The sequence below is a fragment of the Galleria mellonella genome, unplaced genomic scaffold (genome assembly GCF_026898425.1).
Source record: "Galleria mellonella isolate WM207_F2 unplaced genomic scaffold, CSIRO_AGI_GalMel_v1 utg300, whole genome shotgun sequence".
In the NCBI taxonomy this organism is placed as follows: domain Eukaryota; kingdom Metazoa; phylum Arthropoda; class Insecta; order Lepidoptera; family Pyralidae; genus Galleria; species Galleria mellonella.
This window is the reverse complement of record NW_026442068.1, coordinates 2,337,756-2,365,229: the sequence shown is the minus strand read 5'-3', so window position 1 is coordinate 2,365,229 and position 27,474 is coordinate 2,337,756. Positions and strand designations below refer to the sequence as shown.

At 31.1% G+C, this 27,474-nt stretch overlaps 1 protein-coding gene across 1 annotated transcript in view; it reads right to left on the bottom strand.

The window, feature by feature from the left end:
* Positions 1–27,474, bottom strand: part of LOC113511492 (uncharacterized) — a 76,055-nt gene that overhangs the window by 27,097 nt on the left and 21,484 nt on the right. The window contains exon 3 of the mRNA XM_031907646.2: positions 21,587–21,674. Coding sequence (XP_031763506.1) covers positions 21,587–21,674 — 88 coding nt within the window. The remainder of the gene's footprint in view (positions 1–21,586; positions 21,675–27,474) is intronic.

Sequence of the window (27,474 nt, the reverse complement as noted above, 5' to 3'; positions counted from 1 at the left end):
AAATCTTAGAGTATCCGGCAGTAAATAGTCTTCCGGTATCATTCGCCGGAAATATGGTAATGAAACGCAAGATACCTACAAAATGTCAGTTTCCCAGTCCGGGGAGAGATGTCGGTCATTATGTATTCAACCACCGAACAGTTCAGTTATATTTAACTAATGTCCCGTGGGGTTAAATAACCCGCATTACATTAATCATCATATTCGCTTTAACATATTTGAACAGTCACCATTTAACCTTCCTAGTTTCGGTTAAATTTGTTAGTGCAATGATAGATATGATAATTGTCCAAATGCCAATGATTCTTGAGTAGGATTCTTATGATAATATTAAGAAACCTACTATATATCAAATACTTAAAAGAAAACTAACCAAATGTGCTTCTTTTTTCCTATATTAAAATAATTTTTCTTTTTTTGGTTAATAAAATATGCATATATAAATAATATGCTCAAATTAGGCAAATCGCATATCTGTCATTACTCTATTTTTTTTTTATTCTAGATGTAGTGTTTTAGAAATGTTACCAATTTTTCACCTCATTTCTTTTAATACAAGAAAATATCTTTTCGATTTGCTATTTTGGTAAACGCACGTGTTAGATATTTATTTTAAAATATATTAATTTTCTTAAACACCTTGTGTTAAAATGTGTACATTTATTAATAAAAATCAGACTAATGACGTTAAGAAGAGCATTATTTCTATAACGTCTGATGCAGTAGGTAGCGATTGCATCAGTCGTAAGATGATCATTCCGATTCTTGATGAAATATTGTCTATAATTTGCTTTATCCTAAACCGCTCCATTGAAACTTGTACCTTTCCAAAGTGTTGGAAAGAAGCACAAATTATCCCCATTCCAAAAAAGAACAATCCTCATTCTTTCTCTGATTTGCGACCTATCTCAATCCTACCATTCCTTTCTAAAGTGCTTGAACGCCTTATTCATACTCAATTGACAAAATTTTTTACTGAAAACAACCTATTGAACCCTTATCAGTCTGGCTACCGACCCGGTCATAGCACAGTAACAGCACTAGTCAAGATTACTGATGATATTCGATCGGGTATGGAACACGGCCAACTGACCATTCTCACGCTCCTAGATTTTAGCAATGCGTTCAATACCGTCGACTTTGATATCCTGCTGGAACTGTTACGCTCTCTTAACGTATCTCCGCCTGTAGTTGAATGGATTCGTGACTACTTGTTTGGACGCCGGCAGCGAGTACGAATAGGTGATACATATTCATCTTGGTGCGATACGTTTGCTGGCGTTCCGCAAGGTGGCGTCTTGTCTCCTCTCCTTTTTTCAGTTCTTATTGACTCAATATCTGACCAACTAACTTCTCTCTACCATCTATATGCAGACGATTTACAAATTTATACTCAGGCCTCTATAGATAATTTAAAGGATGCTATCGCTTTAACAAACAAGGATCTTAAACATATAAGTGATTGGAGTAAGGCTTTTGGACTGAAAATAAATCCTTCCAAGTCTCAGGCAGTTCTAGTAGGTAGTTCTAAGTTAATACAAAAGGTCGATCATTCAACACTGGCACCTATAAATTTTGGTAATGTAGCTATCCCCTTCAGTGCATCAGTGAAAGATCTAGGTATAATTATAGATAGTTCCCTTACTTGGCGGCCACAAATAGAATCTGTCAGCAGGAAAGTTTTCGGATCTGTATGCTCACTTCGTAGACTGCGTAATTTCCTTCCTACTGCTACCAAAATTGCGCTATCCCAATCTCTTTTACTTCCAATTCTTGATTATGCCGATACTTGTTATCTGGATCTTACGGAAGACCAGCTTAGCAAACTTGAGCGTCTTCAAAATGTTTTTATCAGGTTTATTTTCGGTCTTAGAAAATATGATCACATTTCCGAGTTTCGCACTAAGCTCAAGTGGCTTCCTATTCGTTTTCGCCGGAATACTCATATTCTTTCACTGCTCCACAATGCCCTTTTCAACTCTTCTTCCCCTCACTATCTGAAGGAGCGGTTTGAATTCTTGCATACCGTCAATTCTTTTAATCTTAGGTCTTCTGAGGGCCTTCAGCTGAAGATTCCGGTACATTTCTCTAATTTTTATGACAAATCATTTACGGTGCAAGCTGTACGGCTTTGGAATGCTTTACCAGTTTCCTTACGAAATATAAAATGTACGGCTGGTTTTAAGGCAAAACTGAAGAACTATTATTTGAGCAAGTTGTCATCTTCTTAATGTGTTTATATGTCTGGTTAGCATACTTATTACTTGCATACTTTTCGTGAACAGTATTTATATATTTTTATGTATTTGTGTAGGCGTTTATGTCCATGTATGTATATGTATTTGTATGTGTATGGTATGTATATGTATATATATGTATGTGTGTGTGTATATGTGTATATATATATATATATGTATATGTATGTATGTATGTGTATGTGTATGTATATATATGTATATGTGTGTGTAGGTGTATGTATATAAATATAATAATGAGTAGGGATAATATTTATATTATTATATGTATCACATCTCCCATATTTAGAACTAACAAAATTTTTCATCGTGCCTCCCACCAAACTGTTTATAATTACTCCTCTCCATCCAAAGGTTGCCTGGAAGAGATCGCTCTTAGCGATAAGGTCGCCCATTGTTTTCTCATTGTGATTATTTCTTGTAATTATTTATATTTATAATAAGTTTACTATTGTAATCTTTTGGAGGAAACAATAAAGAGTATCTATCTATCTATCTATCTATCTATCTATTAATTACTTTAAATATAATAAACTATTAAAATTGTTATTATACCAAATTTTGTAATAAATTATTCTTGTAATGTAAATAAAACACTAATTTATATTTTAATTGATTTTATTATTATTTATTATCATGATACTTAAATAAAAAGTAATGAAATTGTAAGAACACGTGGTCTCACTGACTTGTTCACTCGAATTTGGCCCTGTGGATATAAAAGATTGTTATTTGGGTGGGGAGACACTTCTTATCCAACCGTTGAACAGAGCGGAGCTCCCTGCCATATCAAGAGTGAAAATGTATAGTAAACCACGTGGTCATTATATAAAATATATCACAATTATTGTTGATGGAAGTCCTAAAGAAGCTACAGTTAAATAAGTGTGAATGGATTAACAGCAGTTGGATATTTGTTATATTATTTGTTATATGTCATATACAAAGTAAAATAAGTAAATATATGATTTAATAGTATGATATCTAAAATAAATGAACTGTTACACGCATCCAACTATCCGCAATAAAATATATATCTTTCCGCAGATCACTTTCTTTTGTTTACATATACGAGGTAGGTATCTGAAATACAATACGTACGATACGATAGTATGTACGCCTTTATAGTTTCGCTAGCATTATTGAGGTTAACGACCGTGTTAACTCTAATCTACCTGTCCGCAATTACCAAACAGGAATTCGCACTCTAACTGAAGGAACCATAAAACCAATGCACGACACAAACTGTATGTATTTGAATTGACAGAAAAAATATATAAAAAAACATATATCAAACAGAATGTGGAAAAGAATAATATAAAAGTATGTATGTAAATAAGGCCAACTGACCAAGCTGCAACACGCATTTTGTGGCAAGAATAAACTAAAGGTCAGATAATAGCAATTAATATACCTTATACGTACTATTTTTTTTTTTTTTTTTTTTTTTTTTTTTTATACAACTTAGAATGGCAAACAAGCTGACGGCCTACCTGATGGAAAGTGGTAACCGTCGCCTATAAACATAAGTAGTACCATGGACATAACAGAATATACTGTTTCGCCCATGATACCCCCCCATGCGTTGCCATTCCTGAGGACTCAGGTGTTATTCCTCTGTACCCAGTAAATTCACGCCATATCCCACCCTTCAAACCGAAACACAGCCATGCAAACACAACTGCTTCACGGTTGAAACACGAATGAGACAGAGGTACCCAAGCAATCGACTTTTGTACAAAGTCTCCCTCTGGTGTCTTTAGTGGATCACTTTAGTGGATTCATCTTTCCGCTGAACACGGGTACGTGTCCCCGGAGACCACAGCTTCCCATATCGTATCCCACATCCTTTTAAATAGTGATATTCAATATGCTGAATATATATATATATATATATATATATATATATATATATATATATATATATATATATATATATATATATATATATATATATATATATATATATATATATATATATCCAGCAGTGGACATATATAAGCTAAAATGATGATGATGATGATGATACCTATTACACATTTATAATAAAAATTGGCGGATAAAATTTCGCCAATTTTTTCTCTAACTGCCCCATTAAGGACTATTAGCTTTACTGACAGATTCGCCAGCGTGAATCAATATATAAATTATCCTACGGTCTAATTCAAAGTATAACTTATCCATGTAGTCAACGTGACGTCTATAGGCGACGGTTACCACTTTCCATCAGGTGGACCGTCAGCTTGTTTGTTTATATATGTATACATTGATTCAAATCCGTTCAATACTTTTTGTATAAAAGAGTAACAAGCGTACATTCTTACAAACTTACTTTAATAATAATAAATAGTAGTAAAATAGTCGTGAACACATACATATATTTACATATTATATATGTGTTGTTACATATTATATATATTATTATGTATTATGTATGTGTTACTTATACAATTTCTACTCAAAACAATTCTCATAGAGCATAATTTTTTTCTAAAAATTATTAATTTTTTTTTAAAGATGTGTAAAATCGAACGATATTACGATAAGATACCAGCGCGGATTTTCATATTAACTGCTTGGATACTATAAATGGTAGATTCAATCGTGCAAGTGCTATAACGGGGCGCAGGATTAAATAGCCGGAAACTACAGTAGTTTCCCCAATTAGCCCACTCTCCTTTATCGACTCTAATAAAATTGCACCCAATTAGGATTAGCAATTTGGCCGTCGCTACCCAAATGGGAATTACCAGTTTGATTTTCGAATCAAAATAAATGTTCACGTACCACATACTGATTTGTGCAGTTTGAGATTTCAGTTGTTAAATATATTAAACGATATCCTTGATATACAAATAACGTAACAAAATAGGTCTAAACACTATGAAATAGACTATTGTATTATCGTATATATCTATACAGACTACAATTTATTATTTGAATAGCTTCTATAATGCCCTTGCACAGTCTAACTACAAGAGATTATTTTAGCTACAAAGTTCTGAAAACCGTAACTCAGAGTACTTACACTACAGTTGTTTCTGACAGTCTTACAGTGAAACCAGTATATTTTGCAAATAATCAATAAACAACGAGTAATCTAAAATATTTGAATTTAGAACGTTAAATCGTGTCTACAATTATTTCGTAACAAACAAGACTTTGCTCCGCAAAGAAAAAAGGCAACTTCAGTCGTCACACATATATGTATATACACATATACTTACCATAGACATAGCTAAATATTTTCCCCTCATATTTACACTGCGTCTTCTAAACGATATGCCCAATAAGTATCCATAAGAAAACTTATTCCGTTGTACTAATGAAGAGTTGCACAGGATGGCAACAGAGTTCATCTTTGGTGATAATTAATTAATATAAAATTATATATAATAATATACAATAACATTATATGAAACAATTTATATAAGGCTTTGTCATGCAAATTAATAAATGCTGTACCTAATGCCTGATACGCTGTTTTATATGCATATATATACATGGTAACAGATCATTATTCTTAACTAAAAACCAATGACAATTCTTTCCGGTAAATTTCGGGTTTTATTTCCTGTTTTTTTTTTTTTATTTAAAATCATGTAATTTATGATATGTCATATTAAAAGAAAGTAATAATATATTATAGGGAAATACTATGAAATACCAAGAAATAGCAATGTAATATTCATATTAAAATTCTATAACAACGCGCGAAATCAGTCGCATAAGGTCAACAGGACAAACGTACGAAAACTACATATAAAGAAGTGCCATTGTGCACGAGGTATACCGCGTTGTGTGGATCGTAAAATTTCAAATACATTGCGCGTCGTCAAAACTAAGAACCATTAACTATATGACTGTGGTGCCAGTATATAAAGTGGTAAATAATCTGCCATCTGATGTCATTCATCTGAATTAGCTGTTTTCGTTTTGGCCGATTTGTCCCTTCCACCATATATATAGGTGCATAGTATATGTGTATTGATAAAAGGAATTATCAAAATCAGTCCAGAATTGGAGACGTAATCACCACAAAAAAAAGCACTTACGATTTAAAATCTTTTTAAAAATAGCATAAAAAGAAGAAAGACAATGGAAGTTGAAATGAACCCCGACCTCTAAACTAACAGTAATTTCGGAGCTTACGAGTTTCCAAAACCGCAATTAAATTAGACGTAAGAAACAAAGGAATACTAGCAGTAACTTTATTCAACTTTCGAATGCAAAGCACTAAATTACGAGAACAAACTTGTAACTGGAGCCGCAACCTAGAAAACAACACTTTACTAACATTATCCGATGGTCAACTTTGGTGGATGATAATAAATTGTTTGCAGTATGTTTTAGCCGACTGCCAAAGAAAGAAGGAAAGTTTTATTGTTTAAAGTTTCGTAAGTACACAAGTATATTTTAATGTAAAAACTACCGATTTAACTTACATTTAATTTGAACAAGAAAATTCGACTAGTTTTGGAACTATTCGGGGCCGCCGCTTAAAATTAAGGGTCCCGAATAATCCCGAAAGATAATAAAGAAAATGTTATTCGATTCTATGTATATTTTTTACAAACTCGTCTTATTAGACTCGACTTATATATTAAGGAAAGTGCCTTGAAAGTGAGGAGATACGACAAACGGCGTCTTTTGCGGCAAACGCGCAGACTTGTGTCTTCTTAGGGTTGAATTGGACAAGATTGTGTTCACTCGAGATCGAAACTTGATCGAGGAAAGTTTCAATTTCAAACCCAAGTCTGTTCCTGCACCCATCGATATACACCCGCAAGATGTTTGCATGAGCAATATATAATGCATCCTCTATACTAGCATTCGCATAGCAATGAATTTTACTTATCTGTAACATATTATAGATATGCAGAAGAAAGAAAAAAAAGAAGAAATTACAAGAAGACTTTAGAAGTATAAGTAGGATATATATTATTAAAAGTGAGTTTGTTTATTTATTATAAAATTTAGTATGCACCTATCTACATTTCTCATGAAGAATAGCATCAACAATTTTTAATCCGTGTTATACGAAAGAAGCCACGTGTACAATTAATCATTAACACTTATGATAGAAACTAAAATGGAATTCAAAGAATATTTATTAAATCAAATTCCATGCTGTACCTCTGTATTTTTGTATGAAAACAATGCGAGCGTCATCCGATAGCAGCCATTAACAATGGCTCGAATTCCCGCCAACTGTGACTTGATAATGAGAATTCTTTCCTTTCACGACCTCTCAATCACTATGTGAATCCCTATATTGTCTGTTAATGAATTATTACAATACTGTTAGTTTTTTTTTTTATGAAAATTAGTTTAGAAACTATCTAAATTTATAATATTAAATCCATACGAAGAAGCCCTACTCCTTATCAAAATGTTTGATTCAAGTTAAATTCAGAAGAAAAAAAGAAAAAAAAATATATATATATACAAATTTATCGAATCCCAGTGATAATATTTCTAAAACTGAATATTGTAGTCATACTTGGAGTTTATATATATCCCAAGAATATTAATCAAAATTTCAAAATATTCACAATTTACAAACTACAAGGTCACAGGATATAATAATATAAATTAAACCGAAAGGTTTAAAAAAATCTTTTTCATAGAGATAATTAAAACAAAATAGATTTGAAATAATTAATTATCATACAATTACTACTTGCACTTATTAAATAAAAAAAGTAAACCCTAATATTAAATAAACTGACATATATAATTAGAATCACACATAGAATTAATTGAATCTGAAACTTTTAAATAATGGGGATTCACGCAGCAGTGTTCAAAAGAATGATGGCTTCTAAATTAAATTAATTAGATTCAAGTAGGTAACTATAATTTTATTCTAATCGCTTCATACTATATAATATAATTCATAATAACATTAATTAGGGCATCTAATGGACAAACTATGTCCACTAAATTCCCTAAATAATTTTACTTTAAAATTTTAATGATATAAAACTCGATATTACATTAAATAAGGCTTAGAAAACAATTACTACACGCTCGTACTCACATTTCATCCAAATTTTACAAGGTAATAAAACAAATATTTTATCAATTTCTAATACTCTGTACCCTCACGCTTAATTTAATTAATCGCCGTATTAACAGTTCATTTATTAAACATACTACGCGATATTTAATAGCAATTTCTGTAATAAAATAATCCATCCCTAAGGCGCAAAGAATTTGCGGTACGCAGCGTAGTCAAATATAATATATTATTTATATCACTTATACATATGTATGTCGAATATACATTTAGGTAGTTATTGTATACCGTTCTTGTGATTTAAAATTAATGGAATATATAATAAATTTTTACTTTAAAAATCTTATTTCTTTGTTTAAAAATCTATATTGTATACAAAAGTAAAGAGTACAGAAGTCAAGGAACTGACCAGTATAACAACGGATTTATTCCTAGATGGAATATCATCTAGCAATAAGTAGATAGAATTCTTCGTAAAGTTTTAACTTTTAATGCAAATAATAATAACGATAAATTAAATAAAGAATTTGATATAAATCTATTTCGCTGTACAATATCGACAGTGATACGTATTTTAAACAAGCATTTCTTTGATTATATATTAGTTTGTGTATTGTCAATTTTGTAATCTAATCTGTACAGCGAAAACGTTTATATTCTGTATCTTCACAAGCCTTGGTTTTCAAAGAAATAAAAATTAGGAAATATTTTAAAGCCTCTGCGTAGGCTAATGATGTTCTTTATAAAATGAAACACAGCGTCTACGCGGCACGTTCCTAAGAAGAATTGTTTCATTTATGTCCCCTCTCAGTCGCCGTATTTTATTGTATGTAATTTAAAGCGAATATCCCACTTAGCGCAGAGGAATAGCAGCTTAAGACATAATGGGAGTTAGAATGAATAAGAAATCCATGTGTAATCTCTGCGATGAGGATTTTTGTCTGTATGATATGTATAATATATAGGTACATTTAGATAAATGCTTACCATTATGGATAATTTATTTTGAGTATATGCAATTGGAGTTTTTATGGAATATATATATAGAACAAAGTCCTTATACCTTTGATTGTACTTTACTACATAATATAAAAATGTGTCTCATCACGAACATTTATAAACGATTTAGTTCGTATTTCTTTTAATTGTGTCAGAACACACTTAAGAAAGGATTTATTCTTAGGTTAATACTGTTTTATTCAATGCACTGATAATTACACATAATATTTGATCGAATAGAAACATTGTTTTCTTGGATTTAAAACCTAAACAATAGCTTCACATACAAATACGACGCGTCAAGCTTACTACAAGAAATTAAAATACAAGTGGTTTGTGGTTTTTTTTTTATGTTTCCATTTTTCATTTATGTTTCTTTGTAAGGGGTTTTTATTGGAGTTACTGAACATTTTTCCTTTTTAAACCTGCCATACTAACTAAAACAATACTAGTCTTCAGGAACGGCAAAGCATGAAGAGTACCATGGGCGACACCGTATACTCCATTATACCCATATACACTTCATATCTTTAGGCAACGATTACCATTTTTTATCAAGCAAGCCGTCAGTTTACCTGATGAAAAGTAGTAATTAAAATTTCAGTTAAGAAAACTTACATGACATATGTCAAATTAGCTAGATCTTGAGGTAAAAATACTCATTTCCACTGATGAAACACTCTCTTAGAAGGATAATTTAATAACAAACCATCAATAATATCAATTTTACTCCATATACACATACATGCATATTTAGGTATAATTAAATTGCTTAACACACATCAAAGTAACAACCAAGTTAAGTGGTGCAACAGCAAATAAATTTACAAGGAGAGGAAGTGGGATATTATAGTCGTAGGTCTTCCTGCAACAACGATGGAAGCACCTACATTAATTACGTTGTGATGCACTTAATAATTTGTTTTGTTCTTGATTATTATATATAACTGACTCACTTTAATATAACTTCATAAAACAAGAAGTTTCTTTTTTTATGCAACTTAGAATGGCAAATAAGCTGATAGCTCACCTGATGGAAAGCGGTAATCGTCGCCTAGACATGAGCAGTATCATTGACTTAATAGAGTATACTATCTCGTCCATGATACCCCCCATGTGTAGCCATTCCTGAGAACTCAGGTGTTATTTCCTCTGTACCCAGTAAATTCACTGCTATATCCCACTTTTCAAATCGAAACAGCAATGCAAACACAACTGCTGCACGGTATAAACACGAATGGGACAAAGGTGTCCAAGCAAATGACTTTTGTACAAAGACTCCCTCTGGTTCGTCTGTATTTTTTATGTATGTATTAATTTTTACCCGCTACATCGTTCGCATGACCTACGTACCTATTACTGAATGACAAACAAGTTCACTTTCACATTTAAAAAATAATATCTTCGCAAGTTATAGCAGATTTTGATAATGCTTTTAGATTAATAGCACTTATAAATATACAAGAAGATGATAAAGATTGATGCGAACTTCCCAACCATAGCAGCCAACTGCTATTCGAACATAGCCTGGCACTTGAAGCAGAGCCGTTTTGGATACCGCAACTAACGAATCAATTCTACAGTGAAAATTGATTTAGCTTGATTCATATTACAATGTACATACACAATATATGTACACATTACATTTACGAATGCATCTATATAGCTCTTTTTTTTCTAGGTTTGTAAATTCAATTTAGACAAGATTTGTATGAAAGGAAATGACTAAAAAAATGTACGTAAAAGTGAAAAGTTTGGTTTAAAATCTCCATATAAAAAATGAGTGAGTGAAAGAGAAAATTTTGTTTCATTTTTTTTCATTAATATGTGAAGCTGAAGCGTACAGCTAGTAAAATAAACTTAAAACTCTTAGAATATTAAATCTTAATCGAGTTATCGGCGAGCCCAAATGAGAGATTTTTTTTCTGAGCATAAGGTAAACACAAAATAATATTCATTTTGTGTTTATCTCATGCGTAGCAAATTCATCGAACTGAGATATAATGCTTCCATACCCAGTAATTTATAAATTCCCTACAATACCCTACCTTTAGTTCATATTGTTATATACCAACCTGCATGAAATTTGTGTCCTCAGGCAAATTAGCATAAAAAGTATACAATCAGGGACTGTGTATTGAAACAGTTTGTCCTTTTCTCTATTGTCTTTCCCTATGATCCCTTTCCCAATAGGACTAGATAAACAAAATCTGCGGTAACATTACGCGTGTAGATTTAGTAAATTTATTCAACATTCTATTTTTGTGAAAAAAGCAACAATTTAGTTTTTAACTAGTCGATGAAGCAAAAAATTACGATTTGTAGCAATAAAGTATTTTTAGATTTGACTACATTACATTAAAATGTACATTACGATTTAAAAATAAAAATACTACTTCGGATAATGTTCGCTTATTTACTATATTTTGTAATCATCGTTTCAGCCGTAAGTTAGTAGTTGCCACGCTTGGCAAGCGGGATTGAAATTGTTAGACTTTCAGAGATGTTTTAAGAGGAACGCTATCCATTTCTCTACCATTAAGTTTCTTTAGTCGCCTCTTACGATACTCACGGCCACCAAAGGAGGTGGAGGGGTGGCCTAAACTATGCCGGGACCACACGGCTATATATATTTTATAATACATTTAGAAAAAATTAAATAAAAACCTGTAATAGTTTATACAAGTTTTTTTACTTGTGACAATGAATTCCAAATGCCGCAAAATGCCAATAATCTTTAGCATCAACATTATATACTATGTATTTAATGACGATAAGTATAAATCTAAAAAAAAAGAAAAGAATAATAACTCTACAAGATATCTTGTTTAATTTAAATAAACTAAAATACAGTTAATGCTAGTTTGGAAAACGCGATTAAATTTAAATTGTAAAATTGTTTCTTAATACCTCTGCATCTTTTGAAATGTTATTAAACTGACTTACAAATTCCTCTGACTACCCCAACAAAACTATCTATTGTAAGCGTAACGTGTGAAACCAATTTCATACAAATCCATTAGCGCCACTGAGTAACATATATTTTTACAACTTCTTAAATTTTTAATATCAGTATAATAACTAATAACATAAAGGATATAGTATTTACCAACATAATAATTACATATACCCACTTGTGTATATCGAAACATCTTAAGGGACTCGGAATTGAACGTAATATTGGCCAATATCCCGTGTATTATCATAAGTTTGGCAAGCAATAAGTAAAAATACTTTGTATCCCATTTAATGGATACTTTCAAATTCTATACGCTTATCCCTCTTGAGAATAAAACAACTTTAAGATCTTGTACTGAATAAAAGACCTTTTTGTGATTCCTTGGGGATACCAACTTGCTTTAACTTAGAGAGAAGTTATGGATTAAAGGATTCTGTATAACAATATTTTATGCAACAATTATTATAGAGATATATGGATTTGAATATTATAAATGGAAGTAAACTGTTAACGAGTGGTAATTGGCGTCTCTTGGGGACTCTTAATTTTCTGATTGCTCAACGAATTTTCATAAAATTTAAAGTATATGTAATATTTGGGATCAAGAAAGACATACGACTTCTTATGAAATAACGGATAGAAACTAATTTTAAAAAGATTTATTTACGCACGACAGACAAATGATATAAGTAATTTAAATCATCTTAAAATTAATATTGAAAAAAATACGAGAATTTGCAATAATTAATCAATTGCAAAAATAATTCCTAATAATACATAAGCATTAAAAGCATTCGTCTTTATAAATTGTTTAAAAAGGTCCCGTTTTAATATTTTATTTCCATAATGGTTTTACATTTAATATATACAAACATTGAATATGTAAGCTTCTAATTCAAAGGATGTTCAATGAGAACTTAAATAAATAAAACCGTATTTATCTTTCGACACAAATGGCAATTAAAACATACGCCTTTAGTGTCCTTAAAATTTTATTATAAATTTAAGGGCACTAACCTTTAAATTTATAATAAAATTTTTATCTTTATAGAAAAATGAAATAATAATCTGCTATCAGTAATACATTCTCGAGCCACTGTGGTTCCAGAATCCTTAAGTGACTATAGTAGCTCGAGAGGCCGGCGTCGCATATCCATGTACACTTACTCTAGATTTGAACAGATCACTAGAGCAGAATATCCCTAGCAATCCCTTAAAACATATCAGTTATACAAATATCAATTTATCCTCGATTTATAATATCTAGTATATATAATACACAGATATATAGTATAAACTATTTATATACTAAAGTCCTTCCAAATCCGTTCAGGCGTTTATGGAATTTATAGATGATAAATTTCAAGATTGTGATAAAGTTACTGTTGTGATACCCAGTAGGTATGTAGAATGATAGTACAGCTTTATAATACAATATAATAGTGAAAGAATTTATGGAATCGCTTCAAACCTTCCAGAGAGATATTATCTCCACAAAGAAACGAACTTTTACCTCAACAATAATCCTTACAAATATTATAAATGTGAAAGTGAGTTTATTTTTTATCTCCTAACGCCGCAGTAACTCTAGTAATCGATATAAAACTAGACTTATTAGATGTAAATATAGTATGCACAAACTTTTTTAGGAGATTAAGAATCGCCTGAATTAATCAAAAAGGGAGATTTAATAAAATTTTTCTATATTCAACCTTATTACTTAAAAATTTAATACAATTTTAAACAGAAATAGAGGTTTTGATTAAGTTTTATTGCTCTTCTGTAAAATTTTAAATTTTGGGTTACACAAGGTTGGAATTTTAATGACAATAAACAGCATTTTGTATACTCACACGAACGAAGCCACAGACGTAACTAGTATTACTTTAAGATAATTAGTGACTGATGTATTTGGTCATATGTCCTGCAGATATCAATTTCCTAAATAGAAATATATTTTCTCCCATTGTGACGGGTTTCAATTATTGGAAGATCGCTTCAGACGTTGGCAAAGTGAGATAAATTACGTTTCGTGGCCGAAAGCAGTTTATTCGTTTAGCTAGATATTCCAGCATACATGTGCTAAACAAATTAACGAAAACGTACCCTATTACTGCAACATACCGATAGTATTCTCTACACTACTACTCAAAGTTGATTCAATGTCCACTTACGACTAGAATCGTTATGGTTAAAACCAATAAAAACAGTGGACAAATATTTGTACAAAAATCATCGGTGTGGGTACCTCTGTCCTACTAGTGTATCTGTCATGAAATCGCTGTGCTTGCATGTCTATGTTTCAGTTTGAAGGTTGGAATAAAGTAGTTAAATTATAGTACTTTTACCAGACATTTGCCTATGAAGAATAAAGTAAGATAGCAAGAAAAATTAAAATAAATATAATATATTTTGCTAGTACTCCTAATGGCATATCCAGTAAAATTAAATAAATACCTTGTGCGCATAGATTTTAGATACAGATAAAAAGTAATTCTCGAAATACATTTTAGTCCGTTGTTTTAAAATTGTTTACTAAAACATACTTAAATCAATTACTAACAAACAACTATAGATACAACATATATATAGTTAGAAATGGTGACATTAATTCCTATTGATTATATCAGCCGTACTGTTCACTGTTAAACATAGGCCTCCCCCTTGGGGGGTTTTGCCAGTAGTTTCCACGCTTAGCAGGCGGGTTGGCAACCGCAGTTGTGTATATATTATAAAATGAATGCTACTGCTCATCTCTCGAACATTAAGTTTCCTTAGTCGCCTCTTACAACATACACAGAAAAGGAAAGGTAGTGTATTCCATGCCGAGACCATACGGTAATTCTCATTGCTAACTAAAATCCTGTCAGATCAACATTCACTTGGTTCTCCCTCAAAAAATCGTATATATTTCTTGTTGAATTCGTCACAATGGTCTAACAGACCTTCATGTTCATCTGTCACCACTCCCTAATGCCACCAGCGTCTTCTAGCAGCCCGCACGGTTTCTTTGGCTACCGTCACATTACCACAATATCACAGTTTGGTACAAACCACGTCGAAATATAAAAACTACTATTTTCCTATAACCGCATCGCGTTAAATCCCTATAGTGTATTTAAAATATGTGGTTTAGTTTAAAATTAACTGACCTAATTATTTCCTGAATTTTTTAGTTATGAAACGCTACCAGTCGGTCAGTATACCGAAGCTCTCATATTTAAATAGTCATTAACATAACAATAGCGGTGTTATCATAAATTATCAGGCAATCAATATCTAGTTTATCAGACCATTGTAATAGTACACTTGATTGTGTGTACAGGTCTTGTTATGCTTATATCTGATGAATATAATAACAGCTTTACCAGAACAAAAGTCGTTTGCTTGGGCACCTTTGTACCATTTGTGTTTCTACCGTGAAGCAGTTATGTTTGCATGACTACGTTTCGGTTTGAAGGGTGGGATATAGTAGTGAATCTACAGGGTACAGAGCAATAATACCTGATTCCTCAGAAATGGTAACGCATGGGTGGTATCATCGGCGAAACAATATACTCTGTTACGTCCACGATACTGCTTGTGTCTATGGGCTTGTCATTCTAAGTTGCATAAAAAAATCCACTTCGTACTTACCAAATCTATACAGCAGCTATCCTTACTTTTATTATAAATGTAAAATAATTTTATTTATTTATTTGTTTATTACATTATAACGTTTACATTAGAGCATCTTAACGGCTAAATCAAATTTATACACGTACTATATGGAACGGAGAAGAATATAGGCTACTTTTTATTCCGATCAGTAAACATATCCCGGTCACGCGAACAAGGTCACGAGTAAAAGCTAGTATTGCTGTAAGTTTTACTGCAAAAGGCTTATTACGCTATCATGTAAATTTATTATAAGGTTAGCTTCAACCCGTTAATGTAAGCATTGAATTTGACAGAAGGTAACCTCAAGTTTTTCCTATGAGACTGAGGTATTTTATAAATATTTTTTTTAAATGTAAAAAAAAAACAATAAATAGACAACTTCTAGACGATGTAGCTAATTAATTTTTTTTTTTTTTTTTTTTATAAAACTTAGAATGGCAAACAAGCTGGCCCACCTGATGGAAAGTGGTAACCGTCGCCTATAGGCATGAGCAGTACCATGGACGTAACAGAGTATACTGTTTCGCCCATGATATCCCCCATGCGTTGCCATTCCTGAGGACTCAGGTGTTATTCCTCTGTACCCAGTAAATTCACGCCATATCCCACCCTTCAAACCGAAACACAGCCATGCAAACACAACTGCTTCACGGTTGAAACACAATTCAAGAATACAACTGTGAAAATCGCATTTAATTAGATACAGGATTTTTTCGTGATACCAGAACCAACGCATGCAGACGCAAATTCTAAAAAAAATTGTTTTAGCTCCTACTGTTCTTATCAAGACCTTACATATATTTTTTTCTTAATTATCTCCCACAGAAAATACATAACAAACTTTATCTACTTACAATTTTAATATATGTCATATAGATTATAAAATTATTATTAATTAAGATTAAGAATTTCGTTCGGAAGTCGCTTAAAAATTCAAGACAAGCACACTTCAAAAACCTTTAGGTGTTAATTAATTAAGCCGTCTTTTCTGTTTATAATTATAATAGTTTGAGGCACATATTATAATCAAAGCTACATAACTGTAGGCGTAATAACGTGTTGTAATACTGGCATGTTACAAATTAGTTTAATTTAATGTTGGAGCAGTTCTTGAAACTGTCACCCAATATTGCCCCTTTAATATGTATGGTTCAAAGTGTGAGATATAAAGGTTCAAATAAAAATAATTCTTTGTTTTATATGTATTTTCAATTAAAATTGTATGTATAACATATATTAGGTATAGTACTATTATATATATATTTTATTGCAGAATATTATATTTACTTACTAGTTTAATAAAATAAAAAATATGTAACCCATCTCCTTTACAACTAATATAATAAATCCGTCTTATTTATATTTTTCCCAAGGTTGACTATATTAGATTTCTGCATTAAACTGTAGCATTAAATTATTTTTTTAACTGACATTAAAAAAGTCTCCTTCGTTTCTCAATTCGGTTGTATGTTTTTTTTATGTTTGTTACTTCATATCTCCATCAGTTATAAACCGATGTACAAAATTCTATTTTTATATGAAATGCATTAGGCCCATAGGATTTTTTTATCAAAATCCATTTAGCAGTTTAATTTTAGAATCAATTCTTTTTTTGTACTGTCTCTACATTATATAAGTTTTGTAAAATGTAATAAATAAAGAAGTAAATATATGTGAAAAGATATTGTTTGGATATTTAAATATTTGTTACACAATAAAGCTTAATATGTGACAAAATTAATACGAGTATATTAGTTCCTTACTTAGTCTTTAAATAATGGCTACGAATCAGTTAATGCCTACGAAAGTTATGTGCAAATATCATAATTTAAGATTTTGTTCCACAAAAAACACCGATTTCAATCGTGCTCGACTTCACAGACTTCAATCGATCGTGGACGACTTTAATCGAGGCCAACTTCAATCATGACTGACATCAATCGATGCCAACTTCAATCGCGGCCGACTTCAATCAATGTAACTTCAATCTTGGCCGACTTCACTAACTTCAACCAATTATTTTGATTTCAAAATTAAACTACTGTATCGATAAAACTTCAATAAGACCAAACTGAAAGTACTTCCAGATAAAAAATATTTTTTTCTAAACGATTTATAAATAACCAAGTTATGAGGTAACTAACCAAAAAAAATACAACCGAATTGTGAATGTTTTCCTTTTTGGAAATCGGTTGAGAATAGGCTGCATAATGAGTTGAGGAACGTAGAGAATGGACCTTTTATACGGAATTCATTACTTGGTAATTGCCTGTGCCTTACTCCAGTACCTAGCTACTCACATTTTTATAGAAGAGCAAAATTGTTTTTCTTTGTGTTCATTGAGCAGAGTAAACGCGGGCGTGTTTTTACCGCATTATTTACGACGTGATGAATTAGGCTATCATTTTTTTCATGAACACAGTTCTCTGACAATTTTATTATAGCACCTAATTAATTTAATAATAATTCCTTATAGTTAACTAAGTGTATCCTATAATTTTGCTTACGAATATATATGGTGCAAGTACCAAATTTTTTTCAGATCAATTGAGCCAATTATGCAGGATTGAATAGCAACATAACCTTCAAGAAAAGAGTATATTGCTTTTTAAAAGGCCAGCAGCACACCTGCAATGACGCTGGTATTGTGGGTGATCATGGGCGGCGGTAGTCACTTACCATCAGGCATTTTATATTAACTTTAATAGACAAAATTTTAATACCTTGGGTTATATTATAATAAATTTCGTACAATCTCTAGTTTTTAATGCAATAGCAATATATCCTATGTTAGCCATAATGTATACTTATACTTCATAATGTGGCTTTCTATAGTTGAAAGAAATATTAGAATACATTGAGTAGTTTCTGAGTTTGTTTATTACAAACAAATATACAAAAATTCAAACCTTTCTTCTTTATAATATTAGTACCTACAGATAAAAAGAATTATTTTAGTTAATTCAGAATTAACGAAGATATAAAATAAAACCAGTCAACTACGAGTTAGACTTACATTGAGGGCCTAAACTTCAGAGATAAGGGTGGAGAAAGGCTATATTTTTTTTCGCATTTTGTATCGTAAGTCGAAATCTATTCTACAAATTGGAAAAACCACTTTTAGAATGCACAAAAAATCAACGAACCAATTCACACTAAGTATTCTATTTTAGTATAGAACCCTAATAATACTTACGAGTCGAAATTGAGTATCTCCTCTATTTTGAAGTCAATGAACTTTTAATCGTACCTTTTACTACATGATCAATATTCAAAATATATATTTATAAATAAATTTCTCAATAAATGTGTAAGTAAAATAAAATTGGGTATAAAGACTCTCCGAGATATTAATATCATATAGAAAGGTTTACATTTATATCTGTTACCACGCAAAGTACACATTTATTGCTTCCAAGAAGCATTCGAGAAGTTGTTATTACAGAATATAATCTCCCAGTGTTTATTTGTGCATCACAACGTTTTATTATTTTAGTGAAACCTACAATAATAATTGTTTCAACATTGTTTCAACTTCTTTTATATTGTTTCCAAATAATAATGTATTGTTTAAAAACATCACAAAATACAATACAGAAAAATATAAATTTTGTGTGTGTTGCCATGTTTACTTATATTTTTATATTATTTGCTGATTTAAGGTAAAAAATAAATTTTATATATTACCTGTTACGTGCTACACTAAATCTTAAATATTTGTATTGTTTTATTTGAATTTAGAATTTTAAATTTAAAATATTTGGCATTTGATTGTTATGGTGCTATAAAATGAACGTTTAAAAAATATAAAAAACAAATGTAAATGTAAACAATCAAAAGCGAACTCACCCCACGGTTGTTTAAAAAGGAATTCTTTGAAATCGATGTGCAGTAGCTTTGGCTGTTTATTTTTTTACTTTGCATTTTCTTGTTTTTTACATCGACCCGTCCTGGCTTCGCACGATTAGATAAGCAGAAAAACAAATTAGAATATTGCTCGCTGATAATGTAGCTTTCTGTAGGTGAAAGAATTTTTAAATCGGTTAAGTATATATATATATTTTTTTTTTATTTATATATTACTAACAAAAACCAAATCTGTCCTCTTCATAATATTAATGTAGTTTATTATGTATCAAACAATATATATATTAATAAAACTAAAAAAAATTATTATATACCGGTCAATTACGAATTAAGCTCACCCACGCCATTTCAAAGAAAATTATCTCACAAGGCTAATTAAAAATTTAGCCACCAACTTTTATTTTCGCACCAATCTTGGCCATGATTAATTAATAATGTTTCAGACTTAATTGAAGGATCGCTACACAGATATTTTCCGATGGCATAAAAATTCATGTTCTTTTGTGACCATCAATTATATCGCACAATAATTGTTGGGTGACAGCAAGAATGGCCTTTGTTTTTGATTAAATTTTCATTGTACAATTAAATCTTTAATTTATGAGTATTATACCAATAATTTACGCCAGATATAAATTTATTAGTTTTGAACTATTAAAAAGACATACTAAGCAATTCAATAAATTCGATTTTAGTCCGATTAATTGGCTCAATGTAATAAACAAAGTTTTCAAATTGACTGTATTATTTATTGTACCCCCAAATATTCATGTACTAGTTTTTAATAATATATGGTAATAACATAATTTATAATTCTTCCTAATTCTGTATAATGATGGAATAATTATCTAATATCGCCACTTCCATTTAATACCAAAATGTCGTAAAAACTGACAAGAAAAAGTCAGCTAAGTGCGCCGAATTCCGAAGAGTTCCGAACACAGTCTTATCTGTACGATATTGCAAACGCCTACAGCTCACGCTCAGTGTACCGAGGCACGCAATCAGGCTCGTGACGGTGACGCACCGTCGCTCATGACTAAGGATCACGAATTGATTCCGAAACTAGTCGAACTTTTTCGATCTAATTACACGTAAGTTAAACTCTTAGTTATTGCATTAAAATATATTATGTCCTTACGAAACTTTTAACAATAATACGCCGAGGCAAAAGAATGAGAACTAAAAATAAAATCCTATACTAATTGACCAACGTAATAATAGTAGGAATAAAGCATTAATTAGTTAAACTAAAATATTTGCTTGTAGAGGTCATGACTATGATAATAACTAATGTTCAGCTAATATAGAAATAAGAAATAATAATAAATGCCACACAATCACATTAATCACACAGTTATTACTACTAGATATCCTATAATGTAGGATATCTTAACTTGGAACAAAACAACAAACATCTGGAGGTGTAACGTAGAATACCTAAACCCGAAGTAATTTAGAAAAATCCGTTTCTTCAATTGGCCCGAGTGAGAAACAAATTTCATTACACAAGCATTGCTGTGTCAAAACAATCTCATATGGAATACGTTCCCCGTAATGTGTTTCCTCCTATATATAATCCTGCAGTACTTAAACAGAGCGTAAAGATGCATTTGTAGGCTATCAAGATGACGATCGCCAAATATAAATGAATTAATTAATTATAAATTAATTAAACGATCGATAAATTGTTGTGATGGCAATCTTCACGTTTGGACCACATTACCTGCTTACCATCAAGTGGGGAGTGATCACTTTGACTAGCTTCTATATATAGAAGAAGATTCAAATTTGACAACATAAATATACGAGTACAATACATACCATAATAAACATCGTCCAGCTCCTTATACCTCTTTGCATTGACGCCAATCCTCCAACTATACAACAGCACCACCAATATTGATATATTCTGTAACAAAAATAAAAAATTGTATATTTAGTACATCTTAAAGAATAATTTTGCAATTATTTAAAACCGACTTCGTATAGAAACAGGTCCTTAATTCGACAGATTTTTTTGTTAGATGAATTTTGACCAGATATTTGTGGTGTCGGCATAGAATGGACTACCCTTTTCTTTCCAGTAGGTGTCGTAAGAGGCGACTAAGAGAACTCAATGGCCGAGAAACTGGCAGCAGCATCCCTCTTAAAATATTGCCAAAACCTAACTGTGGTTGCCAACACGCTTGCCAAGCGAGGCAATTACTAGCAAGACTCCCCTTATGGGAAAGATTTAGGATTTAGCAGTGGACAATTTACAGCTGATATAATAATAATAAAAAGTGGCACATAAAATTCTTTTCAATTACTACTAATATAAGTGCGTAAATTTAATTTATATTCTGTGACCACTAGTTTCTATTAGGTAGCTGTCCCTTGTTCGTCATTCTTGGATTCCGCAACGAAACTAATTATTCACAAGAAGTCAAAATCATCGCTGATTGGTCGTAATAATTACATGCAAATTTAAAAAGGAGATTCGACAGTAATTTTATCTTTACCAATTATGCATCAATTTAGATGATCATTTTCATAATCGGTAGACTTTACTCCCATATTAGTTCGACAATGTGTCGGTGACGAAGTAACAACTTTTTGAGAACAAAATTGTAAAAATCATTTAGTAACAAAAATCATAGATAGTAATAGTAATCATAGTTCGTTAGATAGGAATAAAATAAATTTTATACCCATCTGTGAAGTACTTAATAGATATAAGACGTTGTAAAAAGCAATATAAAAGGTGAAGGATCCACCAGGGTACCGGGAGAGATAGATTATATACGGCGTGTTTGTAACAATGAAAAATGAATGTAATATTGGAGGGAAATCGGGTCGCGACTCAGATCTGAGAATTTTTTCGGTTGTCTACACACGCACTCGCTTTGGGACACGGCAAAATGGTAACACAAGATTAAAATATCCAAATCGTACTTTCTTGTATTAAGAGACATATAAGAGTATTAATATAGTCAAGTATTCATAAGATATGTAATAGCGAACCTTGGCCAATAAGCCGCATAGATATGGACGACACACTTTTAGAAAGAAGCTGATTTCAGAAGATTCTAAACTATGAAATGGTCATTATATGCCAAGTATAGTTTCGAATCTTAAACTCAACAAAAGTTTAAATCCGGCACTTAAAACTGTTGCTGCTAAAGAAAGGAAAATATTATTCACTATATTCACGAATATGAATTCAGATTATTAATTCATAAATATGCTAGTAGTCGTAAGATCGAAATCCTAACTTAGTTTTAGCACAGTCTGCAGAACTATTTATTTTAGATAGTGTCTCTGAAACTACTTTGTCTATTTCGGATTCAAAGTTCGAATTTGACTGGCACTATAAGTTTGTGGATCAATATAATTCCCGATTAACCCTTTGAAATCTATGGCAGTGGTAATGGCATATTTCATCATCATCATCATCATCATCATCATCTTACTGCCCTTATCGTAATTATTTGGGGACAGCGTAATCTCATTATAATAGTCCTTTTACTCTCTACTAATTGTACTTACATTCACATTTCAGATGGATTGTAATTAGTAAAAAACTATTCGTTACAATGTGAAATTTGTATACACACGATCATCATCATCATCATCTCAGCCATTATCCGTCCACTGCTGAACATAGACCTCCCCCATATACTACCTTAAGGAACGGTCCTGAGCCACCTGCCTTTGTATATACTTACAATAATACCGTGTTCTAAATTTAAATTTTTAATCTTAAACGTGTGAACGTACTCATTGAATTTTTTTACAGAGTATAATATACTTGTTTGGTGTACTACTTTTTTTACTGTAGGGACGTTCATTAAAATTCTGCTTCGGAAACACAAAGCAGATTTTGTGTTAGCGATCTCTACTTGGACTCGCCTCTGAGTGCTCTCGATGTATCTAACAATACCCACTTGCTGAGATCGACGAGTTATTGAGGCTTGTCATTAAACAAAAGAAATAAAATCGAGAAGATTTGCTTGTTTGTTTCTATATCAATATTTTTATGCTTTAACCTACTTCAAAATGGAGAAGGTTCTAAATCCTTCTGTATACTTGTAATGTTATAATTGTCCTATAAAATATAATAATAATTATATATTATATACTTGTATTGATAGTTATTTTATAAGTAGATCTCATCCCTATATAGGGTTTATTACTTATGAAGTGACATTTTATTAGTTTCAACTGTATAAATAATAGTCGAGATCGATCTAATAATAATAAATGATATTTTTTCACAATTAAATATTTTGTTTAGTACATACGTAATGAGTAACCTTAAACGTAACTTAGGTTTTAAATTACATACGCGCAGGTGGGACTGTGTGTAAAACCGCCACACCACTAAAGGTCGTCAACCTTAAACCAGTGGTACGAGTACTTCCTTTCATTTTAATAATTTTGACATTAAAATAATAAGTATTTTTTTTTCGGGTATTAATATAAAACACGTAATATAAACATAAAAAAACAGAAAAACAGAAACTCACTAGAGGTTTATCTGTCACTGTCCAAACACAATTACTCGTATATTCGCTTATTTGGTAAATAGTATGATTTTACAATATATTTTTTTTACATTTTTACGTATTTACATTATACACATATTTTGTCAGATATATTCCCAAGTGGATATATCACATACATTGTTAAATCCGAGCAAAATATATTTAGAGAGATTTACCATAAATATCCAAGATTATCTAGGTAAGTCCATTTTGTCAACTTATAACAACTGTTTATCTAGTATATACATATATACTAGATATTTACTCTATTGTTATATTCTTTTTATGTTCTTATTATTTAAAACATATCTTAAAATAAAAAATAAAACCTTTTAAAATATGTTAAAATTTCAAACATTGTTATAAAGATAGCAAGACAAAGTTCTTAAGAACTAAGAGATAAGAACTTTGCTCCATTATACTGTAGTATTATTAAATGCAGTAATTTGTAGAATCGTTTGCGGTATTACTCGTGTCTACCTTAAAGGCTTACTTGAAGGAAGCGCGCCATACGACAAAGTTTTCAACTTGCAAAATGCATGTGCAAAGTTGCAAGTTATAGCCACATTTTAAGATAGTTTTACAACTCTCCTAAGTCTTACAAGCTCAAAGGATAGGACAATTTGTTCGACGACGTGGCTATAAAATTGTAACATCCTACGGTATCAGGCCACTGCCTAGTTTAATTCCAGCTACCTATGATATATTTGTATTTTCTAATAAAGGTCGTAAGTGGCATATTAAATATATTTAATTAAATATTTTACATTCATGTGAAATAAAAGTAATTTTTAATATTAATGGTCAGTTAATGTGGCTTATTATCAATATTTCAATAAGGAAAAATGATAATTTAAATCCTTATAAGTACATTTATTTTTTCGTACAAAAAGTCGATCGTGTCTTCTATTATATATAAATTTTAGACGAAGCAAAATAGATGGTAAGGGCCACTGGGATTGCATTACTCCACCCAAAAGATGAATGGAATAGGTTCAAAAGGGCGCAGTGGTGAAAAATAGAGGGTAGGGCATTTCGAATTGTCAATGTCTGTGGCAATATAGGCAATCGATAACATCAATTGACTTTGGTTGGGAAAATCATTTTTATTGCATTTCTATAAGTCGGTTGATAGTTTTTCTTATAAAATTATTGTAACATGTTTTAAAAAATTATACTTTTATGATTTGTTACCAGAGGGAGATTTTATACAAAAGTCGTTTGCTTAGGCACCTCTATCCAATTCATGTTTCTACTGTGAAGCAGTTATATTTGCACAGCTGTGTTTCGGTTTGAAAGGTGGGATAAGGCAGTGAATTTACAGGGTACAAAGGAATAACACCTCTCATGCGTTGCCATTCCTGAGCAAGTCCTCAGGAAGTATCATGGGTGAAACAGTATACTCTGTTATGTCCATGGTACTGTTCATATCTATAGGCGACGGTTATCACTTTTCATCAGGTGGGTCGTCAGCTTGTTAAGTTACATAAAAAAGGCGTATATGCCACATGTCGCTCACAACGTTATACGTTATATTGGTCATAAATAACATTATTTATATATGCATACCTCAGGAATGGCAACGCATGGAGGTATCATGAGAGAAACCGTATATTCTGTTACATTATGCTCATGTCTATAGGCGACGGTGGGCCATCAGCTTATTTATCATTCTAAATTGCATAAAAAATATTAAAACAATATTCCATATTTGGATTATATTACATTACAAATCTTCATCTACCTACGACTTCGTCCATGTACCCAGATGTATTGACTAATTGAGATAAAAAGTACCTAATCCATGTATTTCTACATCCTAAATACTAAGTACATGGCAAATTTCGTGACGGTTTGTTGAGCCATTAAATCGTCTAGAAGTAACATAGGTACATATTCAAAGTTATATTAATTATAACATATAGTAAAATTGGTCGAGTATCCATTATATAGATATAAGTACAGTATTTTTTTTTAATTAAGATATTTAGTGTATTTTGGGAATTCCGCTTGAATTCCTGAAATCGGAAATCCTCTTAATGAGGGTTGGAATTATTATAATCGAATGTTTAAAGGGCATTTTATTCTATATAGCTTTTATGATATTTTAGTTACGTATTAAACATGAGTAGGGTTTTAAATTCGTATGGAACAATCAGTTGCTAAACGCGTTTGATAGCATGAATGTATAATATTGAGTATATATTGACTCAGTAGTCATGGTCATGGACTTATTTATAAGTTCACTTCATATGTTATTTATTCATGTAAATAATTGAAATTACATTTGTCATAAAACATATTTGGTAATAAATGTGATTTTATAACATTTTGTTGATTATGTAACTTTGTGAAAATATTGTAAAGGTGATTTGTGACATACGAAAACGAGTTAGTTTTATACTATTTACAGAATTATCTCAAGAGTGTTTATACCAAATTTTCTATATTTATTTGAAATATGCTTTTTGATAAATATTTATAAAGGTTACCTATATATAGTCTATCTAAATACATCGTACCGCTCACCATTGCCAGGAAGTCCATCCTCATACCTTAAAACTATAATGGTCACGCGCAATACGGTTTCAGAGAAGCTTCCTCCTGCGAACACTCAGATTCTGGAATAATTTTCCTGCCGAAGCTTTCCCTACAGGCATGGGGTTCTTCAAAAAGAATAGCGTATTAAGGTTTCTTAAGGGTCGGCAATACGCGCGTGACATCTTTGGTGTTCCAGACGTCCATAGACTACGGTGACTGCGTTAACCATTAGACGGGCCGTATGCTTCTTTGCTAGCATATACGTACAAAAAAAATAGATTTTATTTTTTAGTGTATAATATTATATTATAATAATCTGAGATATGGAGAAAGACATAGACTTCTTTTACCTATAACGGGCACAAATAATTTGAACAATGCCTTCTTTTTGAAGTAGGTTTAACTTAAAATAAAAATCATAAATACAACGCGCCAAACTAAATTATCAAAATATAAGAAAAATAATATTTGATTTCTAAGTAAATATTCAGATGATGTTTTCATTCTTTGAAACAGTTTCTGTAAAAAAAAAAAACAGAAAATTTTATGTTGATTCTAACTTGTGTGCTAAATTCTAAGTTAATGAATAATAAATGAAGTACATATACTTAGCTATTTGATATTAATTGTAAGAAAATATAC